This window comes from Anabrus simplex, chromosome 2 (assembly GCF_040414725.1).
Source record: "Anabrus simplex isolate iqAnaSimp1 chromosome 2, ASM4041472v1, whole genome shotgun sequence".
Taxonomy (NCBI): Eukaryota; Metazoa; Arthropoda; class Insecta; order Orthoptera; family Tettigoniidae; genus Anabrus; species Anabrus simplex.
Window position 1 is genome coordinate 612,614,508 of NC_090266.1, and position 25,561 is coordinate 612,640,068.

At 38.7% G+C, this 25,561-nt stretch overlaps 1 protein-coding gene across 1 annotated transcript in view; it reads left to right on the forward strand.

Annotated features, from left to right (window-relative positions):
* Cerk (Ceramide kinase) overlaps positions 1-25,561 on the forward strand; it is a 338,420-nt gene that overhangs the window by 306,859 nt on the left and 6,000 nt on the right. The window contains exon 7 of the mRNA XM_067141010.2: positions 2,685-2,848. Coding sequence (XP_066997111.2) covers positions 2,685-2,848 — 164 coding nt within the window. The remainder of the gene's footprint in view (positions 1-2,684; positions 2,849-25,561) is intronic.

The window sequence follows — 25,561 nt, forward strand, 5'->3', positions numbered from 1 at the left end:
CATTGCCGCATTAATGTTCTAACAAGGGAACATCCACAATGGTGAAGTCGCCGATCGCGATGAAACTTAGCAAACACATTGAGGTACATGTAAAAACAATGCCAGCATCAATTTTAGGCGCCAACATTCATTAGCGCGTTAACTAAGGGGCCTAAAAGTTGCGACATTTAAAGTTCAGCGCGAACAGCTATGAATTCCTCCTGACCAATGCTTAGCCGGAACACTGCTTTGTGCCACACCTCTGCTCCTCCTCCCCTCCGCCCCGCCTGGTTCAGCACCACTCGTTTCCCTCTTCCCACGCCGCCGTCTGCTTAGCTGTCGAACAGAACCTGTGCTATACTGCGTACGCTATCAGCCTTCCTCATAGCTCTCCCTTGGAATTTCCACATTGTATAGGCAGTTTACATTGTTGTACCAGTTCGTACAATAGCCATGTACACTTTTACGTATGTAACTGCCATTGTACCCAGAAGACTGTAGTGTGATACTTTAATATGGCTACTTGTTGAATACATAGACCTCTGTCAGCTATAGCGCAAAAGTACGAGTAAGTAGGACTACAGCTCTGCCTGCGATTACGGTATATCTACTGCACATATAAATGCACATCTTTATTTCTTTTTAAAGACTTTACTTATTACGTCAATCATTCCATGTCATACTCATATCAAAGTTGTCTATGCATTTAATTGATTTATGTTCGACAACCATGGCTGCAATTGAAATGTGTTGTGCCTTTCACTGCAAAACATAAATACATCGTTCAATACAAGCACAAATAAAAACATTCTATCTAGATTCCTTATACCAGAGTACATAATACGGGAAATACCAGCAGTTTCTAACTTGGAGTTTATAATTGCTGTTGTTCGCGATTTAGTTTCGTTATGACACAACTGATAGCGTACACAAAATGGGGGTAGGGGAGTGGACATGAAAAGAAGGTCTGGACATGTAACCATATTTTGATATCCCGAGGTACAAGATCTCATTACATTCATTGAGATCCTCTACCCGCGCACGTAATTTCTTTAAATAAAAGGATATTTAACGTTGTTTTAAGGTGGGTGATTTATTTTAATAAATTTCATATGTATGTCCACTCTAAGTGACACTACCGACAGCTTCAAGGTGTTTCAGACGTAAATAATAATTTAAGCCTAGGTCGGACGCAGTACCTTATACCACGTTTGTCCACGCCCGATGGTGCTTAACTCGGGGTTGTACCCACGAATTGACAACCCACTGGAATTAGCAGGAATGAAAATATAACATTTGCATAAAATATGAATAAATACGTTTAGGTTATTTATTATCATTATGTGTGAAACGGAACATGATTTAAAGGATTTCAATAATTATAGTACGTAAAGAAGCAAAATATAGCACCGGTCTCGTTCCACAGCCAAGCAGCCGGCAAGCGCGAGGAGAAGGGAGGGGAACGTGCCGGGGAGAACCACTTGGAGGGTAAAAGGCGGTGCAGAGGGTGTGTCTCCAGATGGGAAGTGTGTGTGCCGGTTCAGCATTGGCCAGCAGGTATTCATCGCTGATCGCGCGGAACTTGAAATGTCGCAACTTTTAGGCCCCTTAGTTAATGCGCTAATGAATGTTGGCGCCTAAAATTGATGCTGGCATTGTTTTTACATGTACCTCAATGTGTTTGCTAAGTTTCATCACGATCGGCGACTTCACCATTGTGGATGTTCCCTTGTAAGAGAGAAATAATGTTCCACTTCAGTTATCACAGCATGACTCATTTATAAATCTTCAATACCATATTACCCTTACCACTTACAAAGTTTTATATGATTCACAGGGTGGACTACACATGGACAATAGCGGCCTACCATACTTGTAAATAAGTATAACAAATGGCCAAATTTGATTCACTCCTCCATTATTAAGTGTTATACTGTGTTACTATGAATGTGACAAATATAGCTTAACCTCTCATAAGCACAACAGCCTATTAGTTATGATCACAGTTCAACTACATTTAAGGCAAAGTAGCACTATGAAACCAAAGTACCTTGCCAGCACAACACATTTACATAATAGACAATAACTGAACTTCTGAGACCTTTCCAGAGAAACATCCAGGCACGTGCCCTCGGATGATCCAAAGATATCTTTCTCCCATCCCTACTCAGAAGATGGTATAATGGGAGATGGTATAATATGGTTCTTGGAAAGTTGCCGTATAACTCACTCATGATGTACATCACAAGTTTGCTATGGAGTTCATATTATACAGAATATTAATTATACACTATTAGGCTGTTAAATTGTATTAAATATATTTCATATTAAAACATTTTAAATACACAGTTTTCTAGAAATTATGTTCATGGACAGGCATATGATGTGGAAGGTAAATGTGTGCATACAGAAGTGGCTTTCCTAACAATCTCCCATACTTTATGGATGTAATTCTTACTTGCGCTGCAAGATATTGTCATTGTGTTAATATTAAGCTAATGCAAGATCTGTTCTTAAGGCTGTTTGCATTTGACTGATTGTTGGGTTCAGTCAACATGTAATCAAATGTATATGTATATGAAATGTATATGAAAAAGTAGTTAGTGGGATGTGAAACCATTAACATTATTATTATTACCACCCATATTTTGCATTGTGTTTCAACTTACTATCATGGAGATTTATTTCTTGTTTTCTTTTCCCAGTATGATCTTCCATTTGTAGAAGTGCACCGAGCAAGAGAATTTACATTTAGGGCTCTCCCAGCACCCATCTCACAAGTTGAATTTCCTCCTCCTAGACTTATTCCAGGAGTAAGCGTGTGGAACTGTGATGGAGAAGTTCAGTGGGAAACAAATATGAGGGTCAGGTATGTATATCTTTATATAGCGCGAGCTACTGAACATAGTTTCTACATTTCTTCCCCTTGTTTATATATATATATGACTAGCTGTTACCCGCGGCTTTGCTTGCATGGATTTCGTAATTTCATCAAAGTAATCGTTCCTTGCTGCTGCACTAAGACATTTTCTGTGAGAAACAGTCCTTTCTCAAGTCAAAAAGAAAAAACATGTTTCTCTTTTATTAAGGAGATTCCAGATACCAATTTCTACATCTGTAACATCTGCAGTTTTTGAGATATAAGTATTCCCATAAAATAATTCAACCCTTATCCAACCTTTAAGTGGATTTTCCAAAAACAAAATCATACGTGTTTCTTTATTTTTAAAGAGGTTTCGAAATACCAATTTTCACTCAGATCTTGAGATATAAGCATCCTCATAAAAATAATTCAACCCCTTCTTCACTTCATTTCACCTTCCACTCCTTAAGTGGATTTTCCCAAAACAAAAAAATATGTGTTCCTTTATTTTTAAAGGAGATTCCAAATACCAATTTTCATGTCTGTAACATCTGTTTTTGAGATAATAAGTATCCCCATAAAAAGAATTCAAGCACATTTTCAGGCCTTTTAACCCCCATCTTAAGTAGATTTTCCAGAAACCAAAAAATACGTGTTCCTTTAATTGTAAAGGAAATTCTAAATACCAGTTTTCACGTGTGCAACATTTTTAGTTATTGAGATAACTTATAAGTATCATAAAAAGAATTCAATACTTTTCACTTCTTTTCAACCCCCGCCCCCATTTAGGTGGATATTCCAAAAACAAAACAAAAAATGTGTTTCTATATTTTTAAAGGAGATTCCAAATACCAATTTTCACATTGGTTACACCTCCAATTCTTGAGACATAAGGATCCTCGTGAAAGGTATTCAACCAATTTTTCACCTTTTTCTGCCTCCCTTAAGGGAATTTTCCAAAAATGAAAAAAACAAAACAAAAAAAGCATGCATGTTCCTTTATTTTTAAAGGATATTCCAAATACCAGTTTTCACGTCTATAACATCTTTAGTTTTTGAGAATATGGTAAGTATCCTCATACAAAGAATTCAAAACATTTTTCAATTGTTTCATCCCCCTTAAGTGGAATTTCCAAAACAAAGGCATATGCATTTCTTTATTTTTAAAGGAGATTACAGACACCAATTTTCACATCTGTAACATCTTTAGTTTTTGAGATATAAGTAACCTCATAAAAAGAATTCTACTCAGTTTTCAATCTTTCACCCCTTTAAGTGGATTTTCCAGAAACAGAAACGGTTTTCTTTATTTTTAAAGAAAATTCCAAATACTAATTTTCATGCCTATAACATCTTCAGTTATTGAGATATAAGTATCCATATAAAGATAATTCAACCCCCTTCTTCAGTCCTTTTGACAACCCCCTTAAGTGGACTTTCCAAAAACAAATAATACATGTTTCTTTATTTTTAAGGAGATTATGTATACCGCTACCAATTTTCACGCCTGTAACATGTCAAGTTTTTGAGATATACTATAGAAATGCTCATTTTAAGAAGTCGCCCCCTTTTTGACTTCTCCTTAAGTGAATTTTCCAAAAACAAATTATTCATGTTTCTTTACTTTTACAGAAGATTCCAGATACAATTTTTCACATCTGTAACTTGTTAAAGATTTTGAGATATACTGTAGATATGATCATTTTAAAAATTCATCCCCTTTGTCACCACTGTTCGCCCCCTGTTAAATGGTTTCTCCAGAAACAAAAAAATAAGTGTTTCTTCATTTTTACAGGAGATTCCAAATACCAATTTTTATGTCTGTAATGTCTTCAGTTTTAGAGATATAAGTATCCTCATAACAGGTATCCAACCCCTTCTTCACCTTTTAATTATCTCCCTTAAGGGGATTTTCTATAAACAAAAAAATACATGTTTCTTTATTTTTAAAGGACATTTAAAATACCAATTTTTACGTCTGTAAACTGTTAAGTTTCTGAGATATAGATATACTCATGTAAACAATTCAACCCCCTTATCACCCCCTTAGCGAACCAATATCTAAAAATCCTCCATTAACGAGCGCCTACACTGTAATATAAATGTATGCCCAAAATATCAGTCGGTCGGTCGGTCGGGCGGTCGGTCGGTGTTATTTTCTGTAATTACTAGCAAAATACCCGTCCTTCACTACGGTTTTAAACTGGAAGTTATTAGTCAAAGTTTTACATTTTGGAGAGGCCACATAAAAGCGGCCAACTTGTGAAATTTTGATTTTGTACGTCGAACAATAATGGCAGAATGAATGCTGTTTTAGGGGGTGAATGTTTTAAAATATTTATTTACATCTAGGATATAGAACACCACCCTTCATATAAAATTTTTTAATTAGTGCCTGAAGCGGTTTCGGAAGAATGGATATTGTGTTTTTGAGAGTCAACCACTATCCAAATCTCTTAGGTAAAATAAAACATTACTAAACTAAACTAGGGGAGAAATATTTTGAAGTATACAATATTTTACACCTAGGACATAAAATTACAACTCTGTACGTCAAATGGTTTTGGAGGGATGAATAATTTTGTTTCCGGAGCTAACCCCCTTTTTAACATTTAGGGGTGGAACATTAAAAAATATTTCCTATTTCACACCTAGTATTTAAAATACGTACAGTTATTTGGAATATTGTCTTCATATGTTAAACCGTTTCGGAGGAAAGAATGAACATATTTGTTTCCAGATCTTAACCCCCATTTAACTCTCTGATGGGTTAAATTTGTTTCAAGCCTTCTGTTATTTAACACCTAGGATATCATATGAAATTTGTCGTAATTCAAATGGTTTCGTATAAATGCATATTTTTTACATTATTCCTCACCCCCTCCCCCTGTCAAAATCTCTTAGGGGTGTATTTTATTGATATTGTTTATTTAAAATTTAAGACAGAATTTTATGTTTATAGATGGCAGCACCAATCTCTGATAAAAATCGAGATGAAACCTCCATTACTCCATTATTACTTATGCCTAGTATATGAATTCAGCTTGTGGAATTTGATTAGTAATTTGAGAGGTTTAAATCTTTAAAATTAGACATTCAACGTGCCCAAGAATACGTAGGTACCATTAATGGTATGCAGTCTTGAAAAATGTTCCTCCAGTCGTGTACTGAGTTTAAGATTATCTCAGTTAAACACCTAAGTCTTACAAATAAACATTTTTGGCAATAAAGAGGAGAAATCGGTTGAGTACCTTGGCTGTTGTGAAGACTTGGTTTTATAACTTCAACTTCTACATGGTCCCAATCCTTATATACATGAAATATTTTGAATTATATCATGTTTGACACATACGACATCCAAAGTTCTTGTAAAATTATGAATTTGTACGTCAAACGGTTTAGAGGGGTGAACAATGTTGTCGTAAGTCTTCACCCCCTAGTCAAAATCCCTTAGGGGTGTACTGTTTTAAGACCTGTTATTTAAAATCTAAAATGTATAGCAGCAACCATCATGTGAAATTTTAATCTCGTATGTCAAACGATTTCAGAGAAATAAATATTGACGGCATCAGTAACCCCTCCCCCCTCAGCACAATTTAAAACCCATTAAGGGTGCAGTGTTTTAATATCACTTTTTAATTAAAATGTAAGGCATACAGGAGCAATCATCATGTGAAGTTTCAACCTCGTACGTCAAATGGTTTCAGATAAATTGGTATTTTATCATCGGTCCCAAACCCCTTAGGAAAATATTGTATCAAGACCATGTCTTACTTAAAATCTAAGGAGCAACAATCGCATGAAATTTCAACCTCGTTTGTCAAACGGTTCCAGAGAAATAAATATGTTTGTCATCGGACATCACCCCCTCCCAGCAGTTAAAACCCTTTAGGGGTGAATTGTTTGAAGACCACTTCATCTTTGAAATCTAAGACATTGAGGAGTAATCCCCATGTGAAAATTCAAACTCGTATGTCAAGCAATTTCAGAGGAATGGATATTTTTGTCATCGGGCCTCACACCCACCCCCAGTCAAAACCCCTTAGGGTTGTATTGTTTTAAGACCCCTCTTTATTTAAAATCTATTACATATAGGAGTAACCATCATGTGGAATTTCAACCTCGTAAGTGAAACAATTTCAGAGAGATGAATATTTATGTTTTCAGGCCTTACCATCCTGGTCAAAACACCTTAGGAGTGTATTATTTTAAGACCAGTTGTTATTTAAAATCTAAGACATGCAGGACAACCATTTTGTGAAATTTTAAGCTCGTGTTCAAACAGTCTGAGAGAAATGAATGTCAATTCGTCAGCTACCCCCTCCAGTCAAACCCCCTTCGGGTTGTATTGTTCTGTTTCTTTATTTTTAAAGGAGATTACAAAGACCAATTTTCAAGTCATTAACATCTTCAGTTTTTGAGATATAAGTATCCTCATGAAACAAATTAAACTCCTTTTTCACTTGTTTTCACCCACCCCTTAAGTGGATTTTCCGAAAACAAAAGAATATGTGCTTATTTATTTTTGAAGGAGATTCAAAATACCAATTTTCACGTCTGTAACATTCTGTTTTTGAGATATAAGTATCCTCATAAAAATAATTCAATCTTTTCCATTTCCTTTCACCCTCCCCCCATTAAGTGGATTTTCCATCAGCAAAAAAATACATGTTTCTTTATTTATAAAGGAGATTCCAAATCCAAATTTTCACAACTGTAACATCTTCAGTTTTTGAGATATAAGTATCCTCATAAAAATAATTCAACTCCTTCAACACCACCCCCCCCTCCCTCTCGAGTGGCCTCTCCGAAAAAGTTACAGTATCCTCATACACAGAATTCAACTGATTTTTCAAATCTTTCAACCCCCCTTAAGTGGATTTTCCAATAACAAAAGAATATGTGTCTCTTTATTTTTAAAGGGGATTCCAAATACCAATTTTCACGTCTGTAACATCTTCGGGTATTTGATATATCAGCATCTTCACAAAAATAATACAACTTTTTCTTGAATTTTTTTTTTTGCTATTGGCTTTACGTCGCACCAACACAGATAGGTCTTATGGCGACGATGGGACAGGAAAGGCCTAGGACTAGAAAGGAATCAGCCGTGGCCTTAATTAAGGTACTATACGTGAAACTTTTCTTGAGCCCGATTATTTTAGGGTGAGGAGTAAGGAGGGAGCGCTGACGGTTCCGGTTATACTGCCAACTGGATGGAAATGAAATCTGAATTGAATCGATAATATGATCGATCGATATGAATTTTCTTACGCCAACAACTCTGTCACACATACATTATTTAACATTATATAACATTTCTCAATGCGAATCTTGTTCCTAGCATGAATTATATAGTTTAGCTTTGCTGTGTAAACAACATCAGTACTAGTTTGTAAAGTGTACGCCAGATGTCACACAGCGATGCATAGTTTGTGTTTCAAAGGTTGCCAATATGGATGTCGAAGATAACCGAGGTCTACCTATTCAGCACTAGGGAACTCAGGGCTCAAGAAAAGGTTTGCGTATAGTACAGCCCCAGCATTTGCCTGGTGTGAAAATGGGAAACCACGGAAAACCATCTTCAGGGCTGCCAACAGTGGGGTTCGAACCCACTATCTCCCAAATACTGGATACTGGCCGCACTTAAGAGACTGCAGCTGTTGAGCTCGGTTTTTAATTCTTTTCATTCCTCTCCCCCCATAAGTTGATTTTCTGAAAACAAAAAGATACATTTTTTATTTTTTTTATTTTTAAAGAAGATTCCAAATACAAATTTTCATATCTGTAACATCTCCAGTTTTTGAGATATAAGTATCTTCATAAAAGGAATTAACCCCTGCTTCAGACCTTCGTACAAACCTCCTTAGGTGGATTCTCCAAAAACAAAAAAAAATGTGTGTTTCTTTATTTTTAAAGGAGATTCCAAAAATCAATTTTCCCGTCTGTAACATGTTAGGTTTTTGAGATATACTGTAGATATGCTCATTTTTAAAATTTACCTCCTTTTCTCCTTCCCTTAAGTGGATTTTCCAAAAACAAAAAAAATACGCGTTTCTTCTTTAAAGGAGATTCCAAATACCAAATTTCATGTCTGTAACATCATCAGTTTTTGAATTATAAGTATCCTCATAAAGGGTATTCAACATGTTTTTCACTTTTTTTTTCACCCCCTTAAGGAGAGAGTCTGGTGAAAATACCAAAATCTATGCTTTATTAGGTACACATTTGAAACTTTGCACACTATTGAAGTTGGGTTAGTCTACTACAACACAAAATTTGGAACCAGTATATTAAATAGTTTTTCAGTTAATTGATTTTTCATTAAAATTTTCAGCAAAAATTGTTAAATAAAAAAAAAGCTCCTTGCATAATTGTTTTTGTTGTAGCCACTTGGAATGTTTTCTGCAGTTCACCTTGATATTTTCAAGGATTTCATTGATGCTTTTTAAAATTATGCAGATACATTTGGAGATATTAATTATTTAATATGGTTTACTTAATTTTTCACAAACAATTATCAGCTTTATAACTTATGATTAATGAAAATTAGGTTTCTTATGTTTTTTCTTGAAAGTACTCTGTGAATCATTACATAACCTATCAAGGAATAACTGTGCAAGTTAACAACTCAATTGACAAAGAACTCTTCTGCAAGGAGCATTAAAAAAAAAAAAAAAAATGTTGAAAAATGTTTTGGAGAAAACACAGCAAAAAGTACAAAGACACTTACAAGCTGCCTACAACTCTCCTGCACCATATGTACCGTCAAACGGGGTGATTTCGGACGGTTTTGAGGTTATTTTTGTCTTAACTCACAAAGGGAATGTTAAATTTGTGTATCATCCTAATAATGAGGAATATATCCAATTAATGCAATACCCTACAAACGAAAAATATACGCCAACGCAGATTTTCCTGAGAAAACAAAAAGTAGTGTCCGAATTCACCCCGTACTTCGGGGTGATTTCGGATGCACATGCATTTTAAACCGCTGTCCGAAGTTTCAAAGCGTATTAGGTGATTTTGGAGATAAATAGTCCTTTATTTCAATTTTTCGTTCTTTTTGCTTTAGTTTTGTGATATTTAAAGTGTTCTGAGGATGTTCAAAATATGACTAGGTGATTAAAATCATTGTAATGATAAATGCAATGTGCTGCTGATTGATCTTTTTTTTTTTTTCTGACAAGGTAAATGTAAAGTTTTCCGATCTAAATTGAAATATTAATAGTTATAAACTGTACAGAGATCCTACTGAGAAATCTTAATAATTTTTCTTACAAAGGATACAAATCTCAGAGCAAAAAAAGGTCGATACAGTGAACATGTAGTTGCCACGGCCTATAAATCTAAAATATGTTTTCTTTGAAAATACACATTCCTCTCTTTTCAACTTGGACTGGAAGTATTTTCGAAATTTGTTCTTTAGCTATTGTATCCTCAGCAGGGATGTTAGGGAACACAAAAATTTTTCTGCTGTTTTTATATGGGCGCAAGTATTTGACATTCACATCCCTTGAACGAATATCTCAGGCCAGGCTAAAATACTGCCTGTATGTTCTTTGTTCCTCAACTTGTATTTATAATCTGCAACAAGGAAAGCCTCTTCTTGCAACACCAGAATGTCATTACATTCATTGTGTGCTTCATCGCATTATTATGTAAATTTCAACCATGTAACACATAGCATGTGTTGAATAGGTAATAATAATAAATAAATTAATTATTTTTTTGATAATTTTGCTTACGTACCATTTAGTCAAGCAGCTTGTTTCCTTTCTCCCAGGTCTTCCCAGACCAAACTTTACAACATTTTTGTAACACTACTCTTTTGTCAGAAATCACCCAGAACAAATCAGGCTGCTTTTCTTTGGATTTTTTTCCAGTTCTTGAATCAAGTAATCCTGGTGAGGGTCTCATACACTGGAACCATACTCTAGTTGGGGTCTTACCAGAGACTTATATGCCCTCTCCTTTACATCCTTACTACAACCCCTAAATACCCTCATAACCATGTGCAGAGATCTGTACCCTTTATTTACAATCCCATTTATGTGATTACCCCAATGAAGACCTTTCCTTATAAACACCTACCGGTAAGTACTTAAAATGGTCCCCATAAGGAAATTTTACCCATCAATGCATTAATTAAAACTCAGAGGATTTTTTCTATTTGTGAAACTCACAACCTGACTTTTAACCCCATTTATCATCATACCATTGCCTGATGTCACAACATTATCAAGGTCATTTTGCAGTTTCTCACAATCTTGTAACTTATTTAGTACTCTACACAAAATAACATCATCTGCAAAAAGCCTTATCTCTGATTCCACTTCTTTACTCATATCATTTATATTTATAAGAAAACATAAAGGACCAATAATACTGCCTTGAGGACCCTCTTAATTATTACAGGGTCAGATAAAGCTTCACCTACTCTAATTCTCTGAGTTCTATTTTCTAGAAATATAGCCACCCATTCAGTCACTCTTTTGTCTAGTCCAATTGCACTCATTTTTGCTAGTAGTCTCCCATAATCCACTCTATCAAGTGCCTTAGACAGGTCAACCCGGGTTTCTTGCATTCAGACAATGAGTGAATAATATGTGCAGTGCCTCTTCCTATGACTTGGTAGCTGAGCTGTCTGATGTTCAGACCTATTAAGTAAGGCAGAGTTTGTATTGAGGAAGGACCACTTTATATAATGTACTCACTGAACAGAAAAACATACATTCAGTCGAACTTCATGGAGGGCTGAAAACACTTCGAGTTATTGAATATTCGAGGTATAAGAATAACATGCATACTACTTTGGCTTCACCAATATCATTCTATTTTTGGTACATCTAGGGAGCTTTAAAACCAGCTTTATTATGTCTTAACACGGAACATTCACATTTTGAATACCTACTTAAATTCTTATTGAAGAGAAGTCCGTAATTTTGCTTTGCCGCTTTTTTTTGTAATGCTGTTCTCTCTGCAGATTTCTCTAGTATATTGGTAACACCAAGCACGTCCTCAGCAACTGATGACTGTCCTTAAATAAAGCTATGAAATCTGGCCAGAACATGACCAACCTAGGAGACCAGGAATTCCCAACATACACACCACCCCATTCTGATAACAGCTTGCCAAGTATTGTGAAGTAGCCTGAAGTAGGATTTTGAACTGCTATGGTACATGGCTGTTGAAGATTGTAATGTGCAGTACTCTTAAGATGCTATGGCATGTGGCTAGTCAATCAATACACTCTGACTAAACTTTAGAGATTGATTAAAAGCATATGACTTGAGTTCAGGTTCCTTCTAGAAGAACTAGATTTCTGTAGGGATGATGTGTACATATAAGCATAATGTTCCGCACAATTTAGTTACAGAAACACATTTTACATTTGGGCTTGAAATATCCTTTGAGGTATCAAAAAATTAGAGTAACAGAACCTTGAGTTATAGAAAATATATAACACGTCAAACATATAAGACTTTGAGTTATCAAAAATTTGAATTATAGACATTTGAGTTACAGAAGTTTGACTGTAATATTCAGGTGTAAGGCAGAGAATAAATGCATGCAAGATCATAATGACAAAGTGATAACTAAATGCTGTTCTAACAAATTTATGTAGCTTCAGCAGTATTGAGTGTGAAAAACAAATCTGGCAAATAAAAACAAATAAATGCCACTGTTGATACTGATGAATACTGGTATGAATTCTGTGTAACAAGTACGTATATTATTAAAATCAGTTACTTGAAGCATAAGGTGACTTTCATTTTAATATATGTGTGTACAAAGGCAGAGAAGGTGAAGAATAAATGAGAATGAGCAGGTCTGTATGCAAGAGAAGTTTAAGATTCAGTCAGCAAATAGCTGAGTGTCACTTGTGTTTCAGTTGTCCTAATGGAATCAATTTATGAGTTTTGAGGGTGGTTATAACTTAGATCAAGACTGGCCAAACAACGGCCCTCAGGCCACATACCCCCCCTCCTCGAGGACTTTTAAGTGGCCCTTGTAAGTATTCAGTGTTCAAAACAAAACAAAAAATCATACATTTCTAGTTATTTTTCGGTTCAGTATCTGGCAATATTGTTCACACAGATGGCACATAGAAGCTGCAACTATTTTCTTGGTTTTTGGTAAAAACTTTAAAAAGTTTCAATAATATAATAATAATAAATTGTTTATGGAAGTCTGATCCGACAAATGCATGACACTGGGGTAAGCAGTAAGGAAACTATTGTTAGAACACCCTCTCTCTGCCCAAGCACAGATTCTCAGAAATAGCACTCTCCTCATGGTACCTTTATGTTACCCTCGCCTATGTCCTTTGGTTTTTCACCCTTCTTGGCCAGTCAGTTGTGTTTGAAACATGTTAATGCGTACTGCGTGTTTGTTCCTAAAAGTGCAAAATGCTTTTGAAACAGTGCAAAGTTGATAGCAAGTGTAGGAGGTTAGGAAATAATTTCGTGAAAGAACATGGAAGTAAAGTGATTTGTGTTATATGCAGTAAAGTCATAGCAGTTATAAAAGAGTACAATATTAAATACCGGGTGAGTTGGCCGTGCGTGTAGAGGCGCGCGGCTGTGAGCTTGCATCCGGGAGATAGTAGGTTCGAATCCCACTATCGGCAGCCCTGAAAATGGTTTTCCGTGGTTTCCCATTTTCACACCAGGCAAATGCTGGGGCTGTACCTTAATTAAGGCCACGGCCGCTTCCTTCCAACTCCTAGGCCTTTCCTATCCCATCATCGCCATAAGACCTATCTGTGTCGGTGCGACGTAAAGCCCCTAGCAAAAAAAAATATTAAATGACATTATCAGACAAAACATTCTCATGATTTTGATAAACTCATTGGCTATGAACATATTACTAAAACTTAAGAATTATCTGCTAAAATCACAAAACAACAGCAAACTTCATTAGAAGGTGGAGGTGTGAAACAAAAAAGGTCACAAAAATAAGTTATGTGATTTCAAAGCTGATTGTGAAGCACAAAAACCAGTTTGTGCAGAGGGTAAATTTATCAGAAATATCTCGTAGTGGTTGCGGAAACACTGTGTCCTGATAAAACTGACGTTTTAAATTCAATATCTGAACACCAACTGAGCTACTTGTTATAAAATTCAAATAAATATCACAACTCCTAATTTCTACCAACAAGCACTAAACACCAATATATAAACAGCTCTAAATGGATATATATATATCACACACACACACACACACACAAAAAAAAAATTAAACAATTTCAATAGATTTAACTACTTTATTACTATGATAATACAAGATCACTCTGAACAGCCACCATTCACAAGGTGTGAATATTGATTTTGCTATAACTGAAGAGCTTATAGGAGTGAGAAGCATGCATGGTACCACAAAAGTGACTGACTTATTTCAGGAGGTAATAAAATATGTTGATAGTTTCGGACTTGAGTGGATTAAACTCTGCAGTGTAACTGCAGATGGTGCTTCATGTATGTTAGGAATTCATTCGGGAATGGTGGAACTAGTGAAGAAAAAAGTAGCATCTTTGGGGAGCACAGTGTACAACATTTCATTCCATTATATACCAAGGCATTCAATTTCGCTAGAGTTATGCAGACTTTCACAGAATTAATCAATGTCATTCGATGTAGTGCCTTGACACATCAAAGTTTTAAAACATTCTTGGATGAACTCAACAGTGAATATGGTGGCGTAATCTATCTCGCAGAAGTAAGATAGCCGAGCCATGGGTACACATTGGCACAATTTTTTGCACTTCGACAGAAAGTCCGGCAATTTCTTGAAGAAAAAGGAAAGCCGTGTGATTCGTTAAGTGAACCCGATTGGCTATCCTGCCTACCATTCCTTGTTGATATGACAAAACATTTAAACACCTTGAATACAGTGTTGCAGGGTAAAGAAAAGCTAATCAGTGTTGCCAACAGTGCAGTAAAATCATTTCAATTGAAATCAAAATTATTCAGGAAACATATTTCTGCCAGAAACTGGATACATTTTCTTCAAAAAATCAGTTCCACACTTCTCACTAGTTATTTACTGCATGCATATTTTTACTTTACAGTAGAACCTCATTAATCCAGACCCCATTAGTCCAGACTTCACTTAATAATACCCTGACATACCTTTCAAGAATGATTCTTCCATAGAGCAATTCAGGGCATTGAAGACCAATTGGCATCCAGATTTGCTGATTTTGTACAAATGGATTTGGAAATTTCTTTGCTTTCGTCACCATTTGCCTTTGAAGCTGACAAAGCACCAGATGAACTACAGTTAGAAATACTGGACTTGCAATGCATTGACACAATGAAGAGGGTCTTTGATCCTAACGATCTTCTTAAGTTTTCTAATTTGTTGCCATAAGAAAAGTATCCAACTCAGAAGAATGAAGCCTGGCATTTAATCACCATGTTTTCTTTAACTTATATATGTGAGCAAACATTCTCCAAGTTGAAGATCGAAAAATCAGGATTGAGATTGATGCTGAGTAATGGTCATCTACAAGACATGTTATTACTCAGCACCACTGAACATAAAGCGGATATCAGTATTTTGTTATCTTCAAAAAATCAGTTCCACACTTCTCACCAGTTATTTACTGCATGCATATTTTTACTTTACAGTAGAACCTCATTAATCCACACCCCATTAGTCCAGACTTCACTTAATCCAAACAGCTTTTTAGTAACAATACATAAATGCAATTACAATTTCAGATCCATGATTTTCAATTTTTCATCTGCTGTCAATGATATAAAACCATTAACTGAGCTGGCAGTTCTTTCTTTTTTTTTTTCTTTCTTTTTTTTCTAAGATTTCCAGTACAAGTTATCCAGGTATGTTCTTTTCAAGTAACTCCTTTGACAAAGGCACACTTCAGATCAAAAATTAGATGTATGGCTTTTCAGGCGTTTGCTCTATTAACCAGCATTTCGTCTTAGGTCAGACACTAGACTCGTCAGAGTGGGATGTGTCACACCCTACCCACTGATGCTGGGGTGTATGCAGGTGAACTTATCAGAAGCCTATTTATGAGGCACAGTCTGATAATGATAATAGATAATAGAGCAAACGCCTGAAAAGCCATACATCTAATTTTTGATCTGATTTTTGATATGCTCTATTGGTGGAAAAATATCTAATTCCCTCCATGGGAATTTAGAATTTCCAAAAGGCACACTTGTCGTATGCTAAGATTATCATCAGCTTTGTGGGTAATGGATTTAGTCTTACCTTACGTCTTCATGGCAATCCAGGATGACACCATTCAGTAGATTGTTGCTTCAATTTGGGTTTGTATGCTCATGCCCATGTTGCATCAACGGCAATAATGCGGGAGAGCAAGCCGTTTTCTTCACGGTGGAATCGTTCCAGATTGCCATGGATAGGCCACATACAGGACACACTGAAACCTACGTGAAGGACTCCCGACATTTCATCCAGTTCCTTAAGGACCAACCAATCGAAAGTACAGACTTATTAGTAAGTTTTCACGTCACGTCACTTTTCACCAAGGTGCCGCTAACAGAAGTATTTCCGCTATTAGACCAGAAACTTCCAGAAGATCTGTCAACATGATGCAAGTGTGATAAACACATATAACTTGAAAACAATATTCTCTCATCCATGGGTAACTAATGCAAATATTGAGCTCGAATTATTATTATTATTATTATTATTATTTGCTGGCAGGGTGTAGTGTTTACAGTGCACTGTGTCTTCTGGTATGGGCTAGAATAAATTTGTTACTTTCATTGACCTGTCTCAGTCTCATCCTTGGCTTTGATAATATGAAAGTGACCGAGGTATGAGCGATTCTAGTAACACCTTTCCTTATGCAGCCAGTCCCTGTTATGAATGGTGTGAAAAATGGCGCTTATAGGGTTGGTTGGTGCATGCATTTCAGTGGGCTTGGCAGACTGATATGTAATAGCAACTTCTGACTCAGTGAGGAAAGCAACGGGATACTACCTCACTCCTCATTTTCCTAGTATGCCTCTTCAGTGACACCTAGGCTATCTATGACAGCTGTTAGTGCAGCTGTAGAGGATCAAACCAGCCTTGGGCTGAGTACCCAACATACAACACATTTTACGATTATTATTATTAGTATTATTACTTGTATGTACAGCTATGACGTGTTATATCCATTTAGTATTATTATTATTATTATTATTTATATCATTTGTACATACGATATGATCTCACTGTTTGCGAGGTTATGTCATGAAATATGTGCTATACATACATATTTATACGAGTTCAGTTAATGTAAATACCTGTAAATTAATATTATAATTTATTCTTACCTGTATATATAATTTGTAATCCATAATCGTGAAATACACTGTTACTTCCAAAATGGTAATAGGTAGATGAGAATGAGTGAGAATATTCTTACACTATTTCTATGTATTGGGCACTCTAGAGTTTTTGAGAAGGTATTCCTTGTAATATATCTTTCTGGAAGCCTTGGCAGGACATATATAAGGAGACGATCTTGACGGTGACAGGAGAGGTATTGGTTTGGGAGTTATTGTTTAGCAGGAGTTTCACTGGTGAACACGTGTTGTGGTTAAATGACATGTCGATGTAGGCAGTCGGTAGTCAACTGTTTCAACTGTGTTTCAAGGTTGTAAACTCCATGTACATTGATTGGCATTTTTTTTAAATGGCGGCTTAGTGATGTGAGTGTTTTGTTTGTGACAGCAGTGATTAAGGTTATGTGTGTGTTCGATGATGATGATGATGATGATGATGATGATGCTTGTTGTTTTAAGGGGCCTAACATCGAAGGTCATCGGCCTCTAATGGAACGTGATGGACGACATGATACATGATATTTAAAATTTTAAAATGTATCCACTGACAAGAGTTAAAAAATTTGGTAATGAGAAAATGAGTATGAGATTAAAACAGCAGTGGATCTAATTCGCAATGCCTTACTTTCTAATAAAATAAGAGAAAATACAGGGAGAAAAGGAATAAGCCATTGCCTGGTAGTGCAGATATATAATTTACATTAGACGTTAAAATAACACATTAAAATACGCAACACAAACTAAAATGAAGTCAGTGGGATAAAAGCGCAATTGACATAAATACAGTAGCACAAAGGACACCATTACATACGGTAAAACAGACCACTATCCCTCATAAAGCGGATGACGAGGTCTGCTGACTGCTCGTCATCTCGCAAGATAAGGGAGAGGGTACCCGGAAGGTTAAGACTACGGCGAAGATCGACCAGGTCCATACACTCCCTAAGGATGTGTACCACGGTAAGTTGGTCGCCGCAGGTACACACCGGAGGGGGTTCTTCTTTCAAAAGATGGGAGTGAGTTACGATACCGTGGCCGATCCGAAGATGACATAATACCACGGCTTCCCTCCGTGAAGCCCGAAGGGAAGTCCTCCATACCTTCGTTGTTCCTTTTATCGCTCTCAGCTTATTGGGAAGTGGAATGCCTGCCACTCCATCTCCCAATGAGACATGACCAGATGTCTCAGCTGAGAGCGAACATCACTTGCTGGAACCTTGAAAGGCAACGGGGCAGTGTAATGTGATTCTAGTGCCGGCATCCGAACACCCGGCCAGCAGGTCCTGGATCCGCTGCACCAGAGGGTGCCAAGGGAAACAGGTATCAATAGACTGGAGTGAACTCAAGGAGTCAGTACACACAAGAAAGTGTCGGCGCTCATTGTACAGTGTGTACCGCAGAGCTCTATAGATAGCATAGAGCTCTGCTGTGTACACACTACAGGTTGCCGGGAGAGCGAAAAGAAACCTATCATTGTCGACAACGAACGCACAGCCCACCTTCGTATCTGTCCTTGAACCATCCGTGTAGACGATGACTGAACCTGGATAGCGGCCAACAACGGACAGGAAGAGCCTCCGATAAATCGAAGGGTCCGTGTTCTCCTTCGGGCCAGTGTGTAGGTCCAGGATTATTTGAGGTCGCCGTACTACCCATGGAGGTACCCCACTTGGTTGTCTGACAAGGCAAGGAACCGAAGGTACGTCAAACAATCTGTAACTGCTATCTAAACGTATTCCAACCGGCCGCGTTGCTCGGGGACGAGTGGCGTACAGCAAACGGTTGCCATTGTTGAAAACACAAGGATAGCTTGGATGAAGTGGCATCTGTCGCAAATTAACAGCATAGGTAAGAAGCATTTGCTGGCGCCTCAGGTGTAAAGGCGGCACACCACACTCAGCGAGTAGGCTAGCTATGGGGCTTGTACGAAAGGCTCCTGTCGCCAACCGAACCCCGCTGTGGTGGATGCTGTTTAGCTTCGCAAGAACGCTTGGTCTTGCTGAGCCATATGCTGCACTGCCGTAGTCTAGGCGAGATAAAATATGTGCCCTATAGAATCGTAGGGGCACCGTGCGGTCAGCCACCCAAGAAGTGCTGCTAAGAAACTTCATGATATTAAGTTTCTTAGCACATTGCACTTTCAACTGCCGCACATGTGGCTCCCATGATAATTTACTATCAAAAAGGAGCCCAAGAAATCGGTAAGTGTCAACAACTGGCAGAACGACATTTCCTAAATAGAGCTCGGGATGAGGGTGAAGAGTACGTTGACGACAAAAGTGGACAACAGATGTCTTTGCAGCAGAAAACTGAAAGCCATGTGTTAAAGTCCACTGCTCAACCCTCCTAATAGCCTGCTGTAACTGTCGCTCTGCGACTGCCATACTGCACGAGCTATAGTGCAGAGCGAAGTCGTTCACATATAGGAATGGTATTACTGCTGGACCAGCAGTAGAAACAATACCGTTTATGGCAATCGCGAACAAAGTGACACTAAGGACCAATCCCTGTGGGACTCCATTTTCTTGAACGTGGTATTGCGAATATGTCCTCCCCACTCGGACACGGAATAGACGGAGGGACAAAAAAGTCACAGTAAATACCGGCAAGTGACCTCGGAATCTCCATTGATGCAGGACTGAAAGGATACCATATCGCCATGTGGTGTCGTAGGCCTTCTCCAAGTCAAAGAAAACAGCTACCAAGTGCTGTTTGCGGAGAAACGCATCCTGGATAGAGCTCTCCAGGCGTACCAAGTGGTCAGTGGTAGATCGAGCGGCTCGAAAACCACATTGGTACTCTGACAAGAGTCCTTGTTTCTCCAGACACCACATGAGTCGGTGATTTACCATCCTCTCAAATAGCTTACACAGGCAGTTTGGTCTGTAGCTTCCTACATACTTAGGATCCTTGTCAGGCTTGAGGACAGGAATGGCTATGCCCTCTCGCCACTGAGACAGAAAATCACCCTCTATCCAGATTTGCTTGAACACACGAAGGAGATATAGTAAACTATCATCACTAAGGTGTTTCAACATCTGGTTATGGATGTTGTCCGGTCCAGGAGACGTATCCTTGCAAAGCGCTAAGGCGCTGCGGAGTTCCCACTCCGTAAAGGTCACGTCGTAGTCCTCTGAAGCTTGGGTGGCAAAACTAAGGTGATGAAGTTCTGCCTCCCGCTTCAGAGCGAGGAAATCAAGATGGTAATTCCCGGAGCCAGATACATCTGCGAAATGACTAGCTAGATGTGTGTGTGTTCAATTTGTAAATAGATGTGAATAAAATCATTGTACCCACTGACAGCATCTCGTGTGCGTCTTTGTGGATACGTTAACTGGCGACCATGACAGGATTATAATCTATTGGGACTCAAAATTAAAGAACGACCAGAGGACCGTGGTGATGTTTAAACAGTTAATTTCCTTGGCTGTAAACATGAGGCTCAGTTAGGAAAACTCGAGGAGAACATCGAGGCTCAGTATGGAAAACTCAAGGGGAACATCGAGGCCCAGTTTGGAAAACTCTAGGAGAAAATCGGGGCCCAGTTCATGACCGGATTGATGTCAGAAGAGGAAGCTGAATACCCGATCACTGGACTTCGTGGGCAGGAGATGGAAGTACGACGCAGACCGTAGTCATGTTCGACCTGCGAGGAAGCTGTGGGAGAGTTCAGCGGGTGCGGACGTGGACACCACCAACCGAGAGCCGACTACCGAGTCCAGATGCAGGAGACGATTCAGCGCACCGATAGAACGCCGCGGGTATTCAACGCCGAGACCGAACAACCAGGCGACGCGACGGTGAATAGGCCGTACCAGCATGACACCAAGAGCAAGGCACTCGACAGCCGCAGTAAGCTCCACGGCACCATGAACTGTACAGGGAGGATGTTCAGCGTGGAGCAGAACTATGGGGAGGCTCAGACGATGTCCCAGGAGATGGAGGCAGTAATGGCAATGACACAGCCAGTGAGACCCCCTCTAGGTGATGGAGAACCAATGGGGTCCGAACCGACAACCACCAAAAGAGGGTGCCACCTGACAGAACACAAAGGTACGAACGAGGAGAAAGCCAGCAGAGCTTTGAATGCCATGCGAGGACCTGTGGATCACCATCACCAGGAACGAAGACACCGTCGACTAGACCCAGTGGACCTAACATGGGAAGGTGGTGGTCCCCGATGGAACCACCGGGCTGCGAACTGTGGGCTTCAACAGTGCCAACAGGAGGGCTGTGTGAAAGAGGTAGTCTATGTGTAGTTAAATGGTGAGGACCAAGAGAGTGTGACAAAGTGTGGTAATTGTTTTAAAGTTATAGGGGGGATATAGACGCAAGTGTGATAAACAGATATAACTTGAAAACAATATTCTCTCACCCATGGCTAACTAATGCAAATATTGAGCTCAAATTAATATTATTATTATTACTTGTATGTATAACTATGAAGTGTTACATCCATTTACTATTAGTATAATCATTATTATTACATTATATGTACATATGATACGATTGTGCTGTTTGTGAGGTTATGTTATAAAACATGTGCTGTACATAAATATTTGTATGAGTTCAGTTACTGTAAATACTTGTAAATTAATATTGTAAAATTTATTCTTACCTGTATATATGATTTGTAATCCATAATTGCAAAACACACTGTAACATCCAGAATGGTAATAGGTAGACGAGAATGATTGAGAATATTCTGAACACTATTTCTATGTATTAAGCACTCTAGAGTTTTCATTGGTGAAAAATATCTAATTCCCTCCATGGGAACTTAGAATTTCCAAGGTATTCCTTGTAACATATCTTTCTGGAAGCCTGGCCAGGACATATTATATAAAGAGACAATTTTGACGGTGGCAGGAGAGTTATTGATTGGAGGGTTATTGGTTTGGGAGTTATTGTTTAGCAGGAGTTTCACGGGTGAACACATGTTGTGGTTAACTGATATGTCGATGTAGGCAGTCAGTAGTCAACTGTTTCAACTGTGTTTCAAGGTTGTAATCTCCATGTACAGCGATGTACATTATTTTTAAATGGCGGCGCTGTGATGTGAGTGTTTTGTTTGTGACAGCAGTGATTAAGGTTATGTGTGTGTTTAATTTGTAAATAGATGATTTCCATGATTTTGTGGCTGTTACAATTATATTTTCAGCATGAAACACTTCTTTGGAAACTCTTGGACTGAAAGTTTCAGTTGTCTCTTGTAGTACAAGGAATCATTTTGGGAAAAGAGTACCAGCTGTACTATCTGTAGACATAATTGTGTACAAATGGGTGAGCGCACTAACTGATTGAACAATTGTTTCTATTTGTTCTCACCAACAAATGATAGAGTACTTTCCACTTTCATATCACACATGAAACCACTCTGATCTGTAGTGTATATTGAAGAAGGGGTGTAGTGTAAAAATCGCTCCGTAACTGCTCCCACAAATTTCTTTGTGACTTTATCTTTTTCCTCTTCTTCTTGCAGATACTTACGGGAAACAAATTTCATGATTTTTCTACTTTTAATTTTGTAGTTTTTCTTGAAGTGACTCAACCAACCAGTAGATGCGCTGAAATTACTTTGTTCCATTGAAATCTCTCTTGAAAGTTCCAAGGCCCACAGTTGCAGGTCTTCATATTGCAAATGTTCCGTTTCAACCTACTAGACCAGGTGAGATGGCCGTGCAGTTAGGGCCGCACAGCTGTGAGCTTGCATCCGGGAGATAGTGGGTTCGAACCCCACTGTCGGCAGCCCTGAAAATGGTTTTCCATGGTTTCCCATTTTCACACCAGGCAGATGCTGGGGCTGTATCTTAATTTTTTTTTTTTGCTAAGGGGCTTGACGTCGCGCCGACACAGATAGGTCTTATGGCGACGATGGGATAGGAAAGGCCTAGGAGTTGGAAGGTAGCGGCCGTGGCCTTAATTAAGGTACAGCCCCAGCATTTGCCTGGTGTGAAAATGGGAAACCACGGAAAACCATTTTCAGGGCTGCCAATAGTGGGATTCGAACCTACTATCTCCCGGATGCAAGCTCACAGCCGCGCGCCTCTACGCGCACGGCCATGTATCTTAATTAAGGCCATGTCCACCTCCTTCCAACTCCCAGGCCCTTCTTCTCCCATCATTGCCATTAGTGTTGGCTACTGAATGCATGATTCGAAGCAGTGTATCGATTCATTCAAGTGTCCGAGTGAATCGATTCACAGGAAAGGCGAGCTCACGGCACACGATTCAGCTTACTCCCAGCGGACAGTGCTGAGTGGCGCACTCACTGGACGTTGACGGGGAGCCGAGCTTCCGCTGCAGCGAGACAGTGTATCATGGCACATCGAAAGAATCGTGAACGAGCGCGGCTCAGTGAGACACATGATACACACGGCTCCTTCGGCTCACTGGACACGCGGAGAGCCGAGCTTCCGCTGCAGCGAGGCATGCAGTGAATCATGGCACATCGAAAGAATCGTGAACGAGCGCGGCTCAGTGAGACACATGATACACACGGCTCCTTATCGGCTCACTGGACACGCGGAGAGCCGAGCTTCCGCTGCAGCGAGACATACAGTGAGACATGCTAGACTGAAAGAATCGTATGCTATAATGGACTCTCGAGCTCAGCTCATTTGAAAATAATACCCATTTGCATTCACTGTCCTCTTCTTACAGGGAGGTTTAAATAATAGATGGATTTATTTGCAGTGTTAAAAAGGTAGTCACAACATAATTCTGAAGTAGCTAGTAAGTAGGTAGGCTATTAGGTTATACTATTTATTAGTTTAATGAATCTTAGTATTATAACTTAGTTGACATTTGACAGTTAAACTCGACTCTAGCCTGCCCTATGACTATGAGTCATGCTCATGAGTCATGACCACTCAAAAGTACCTGTTTTATATTGGGAAGAACGGCTCACTATTCTCTCAGTTCATATGTCATATCGTTGCACAAGACTTCAATCATATGTGGACAGAAGCAATAACAGTATGTTGAATCAGAAAACCAGCGGGCTACTGTACATCTCGAGTAGCCTATACAAAATATGATGATTTAAAAAAATCCTCAGCTGATAGAAAAATACTTTTAAAAAAAGGACTGAGCGAGTTGTCGTGCGGTTAATATCGCGTGGCTATGCGTTTGCATTCGGGGGATGGTGGGTTCGAATCCCACCGTCGGCAGCCGTTAAGATGGTTTTTCCGTAGTTTCCCCATTTTCACACCAGGAAATGCTGGCTCTGTACCTTAATTCAGGCCATGGCTGCTACCTTCCTAATCCTAACCTTTCCCACCCTGCGTTGCCGGAAACCTTCGATGTATTAGAGTAACTAGCATTTTTTCTAAGAAAGGAGTTCATAGTATGAAGACCAGATGGCAGCTGTGAGCACTGAATGCTGTTGCTGCTGTCTTACCAGCACATACTACACTGATGCAGTAGGAGCGGTGACCAATGAGCCGTGAATCGGATCACTGTATCGATTCAGTAACGTGAACGGAATCAAATGAATCGATTCAGTAAAATGAATCGAATGTCGCATCACTAATTGCCATAAGACCTCTCTGTGTTGGTGCGACATAAAGCCAATTGTAAAAAAAAAAAAATTGTCAACCTTCTTGCTTCTGCAAAGCGAGAAACTTTTTTAAACACAAATTTCTTGCGTTCAGTGAGACTAACTGATGTAAATTTTAATTGGTACTTCCACATGTACAGTTGTCATAGTGACGCCACCATACAACATTATTTTGTGAAAGCCGCTTCTTACAACCCTCTCCCCCTCTTGTTTAACCATAAATGTACAGCTTTCCCTTTCTATACAAGATCTACAGCATGTTTCACTGTCTTCTGTGGACTGGAAGCACACTTGAACTGGTAGATTTGTCAGGCGACTGCGTTGTCGCTTCACTGGATTGATGGGAATTGGACTTGGGGCTCAAACTCGGATCCGTAACACCTCTCGTACCTGGCAGTGGTGTGCTGCTTTGTCTTTCAGATAATGCAGATGAGCTGTCGCTGCTTCCCCTATCACTTTTGTTAAGACTATTTCTCTCCAGGCACGTCTCCGAGACAGGCAGATTTTCAGTGTAGTTCGATCACGTGTCAAAGTTATTTTGCAGGAAGAAGAGTTTATGAACTTGAATGATAAGACCCAAACTACAATGCCACATATACAAGCCAAACAAAATGTAGTTTCTACACCAAACACAAACTACATGCTGATATATACAATCACAATTCAGCCTTCAGAGAAAATGTACAGGGCCTCTCATATAAACTAAGACCGAAAGCACGGTGTTTGTACTCTGTGCTATGGCAGCTGCCTCAGCTGAATTTATGTAGCGCAACCGCCCTGCTTTAAGCATGTCTACAGTCTTATATGAAATCTTACCTTATAAAA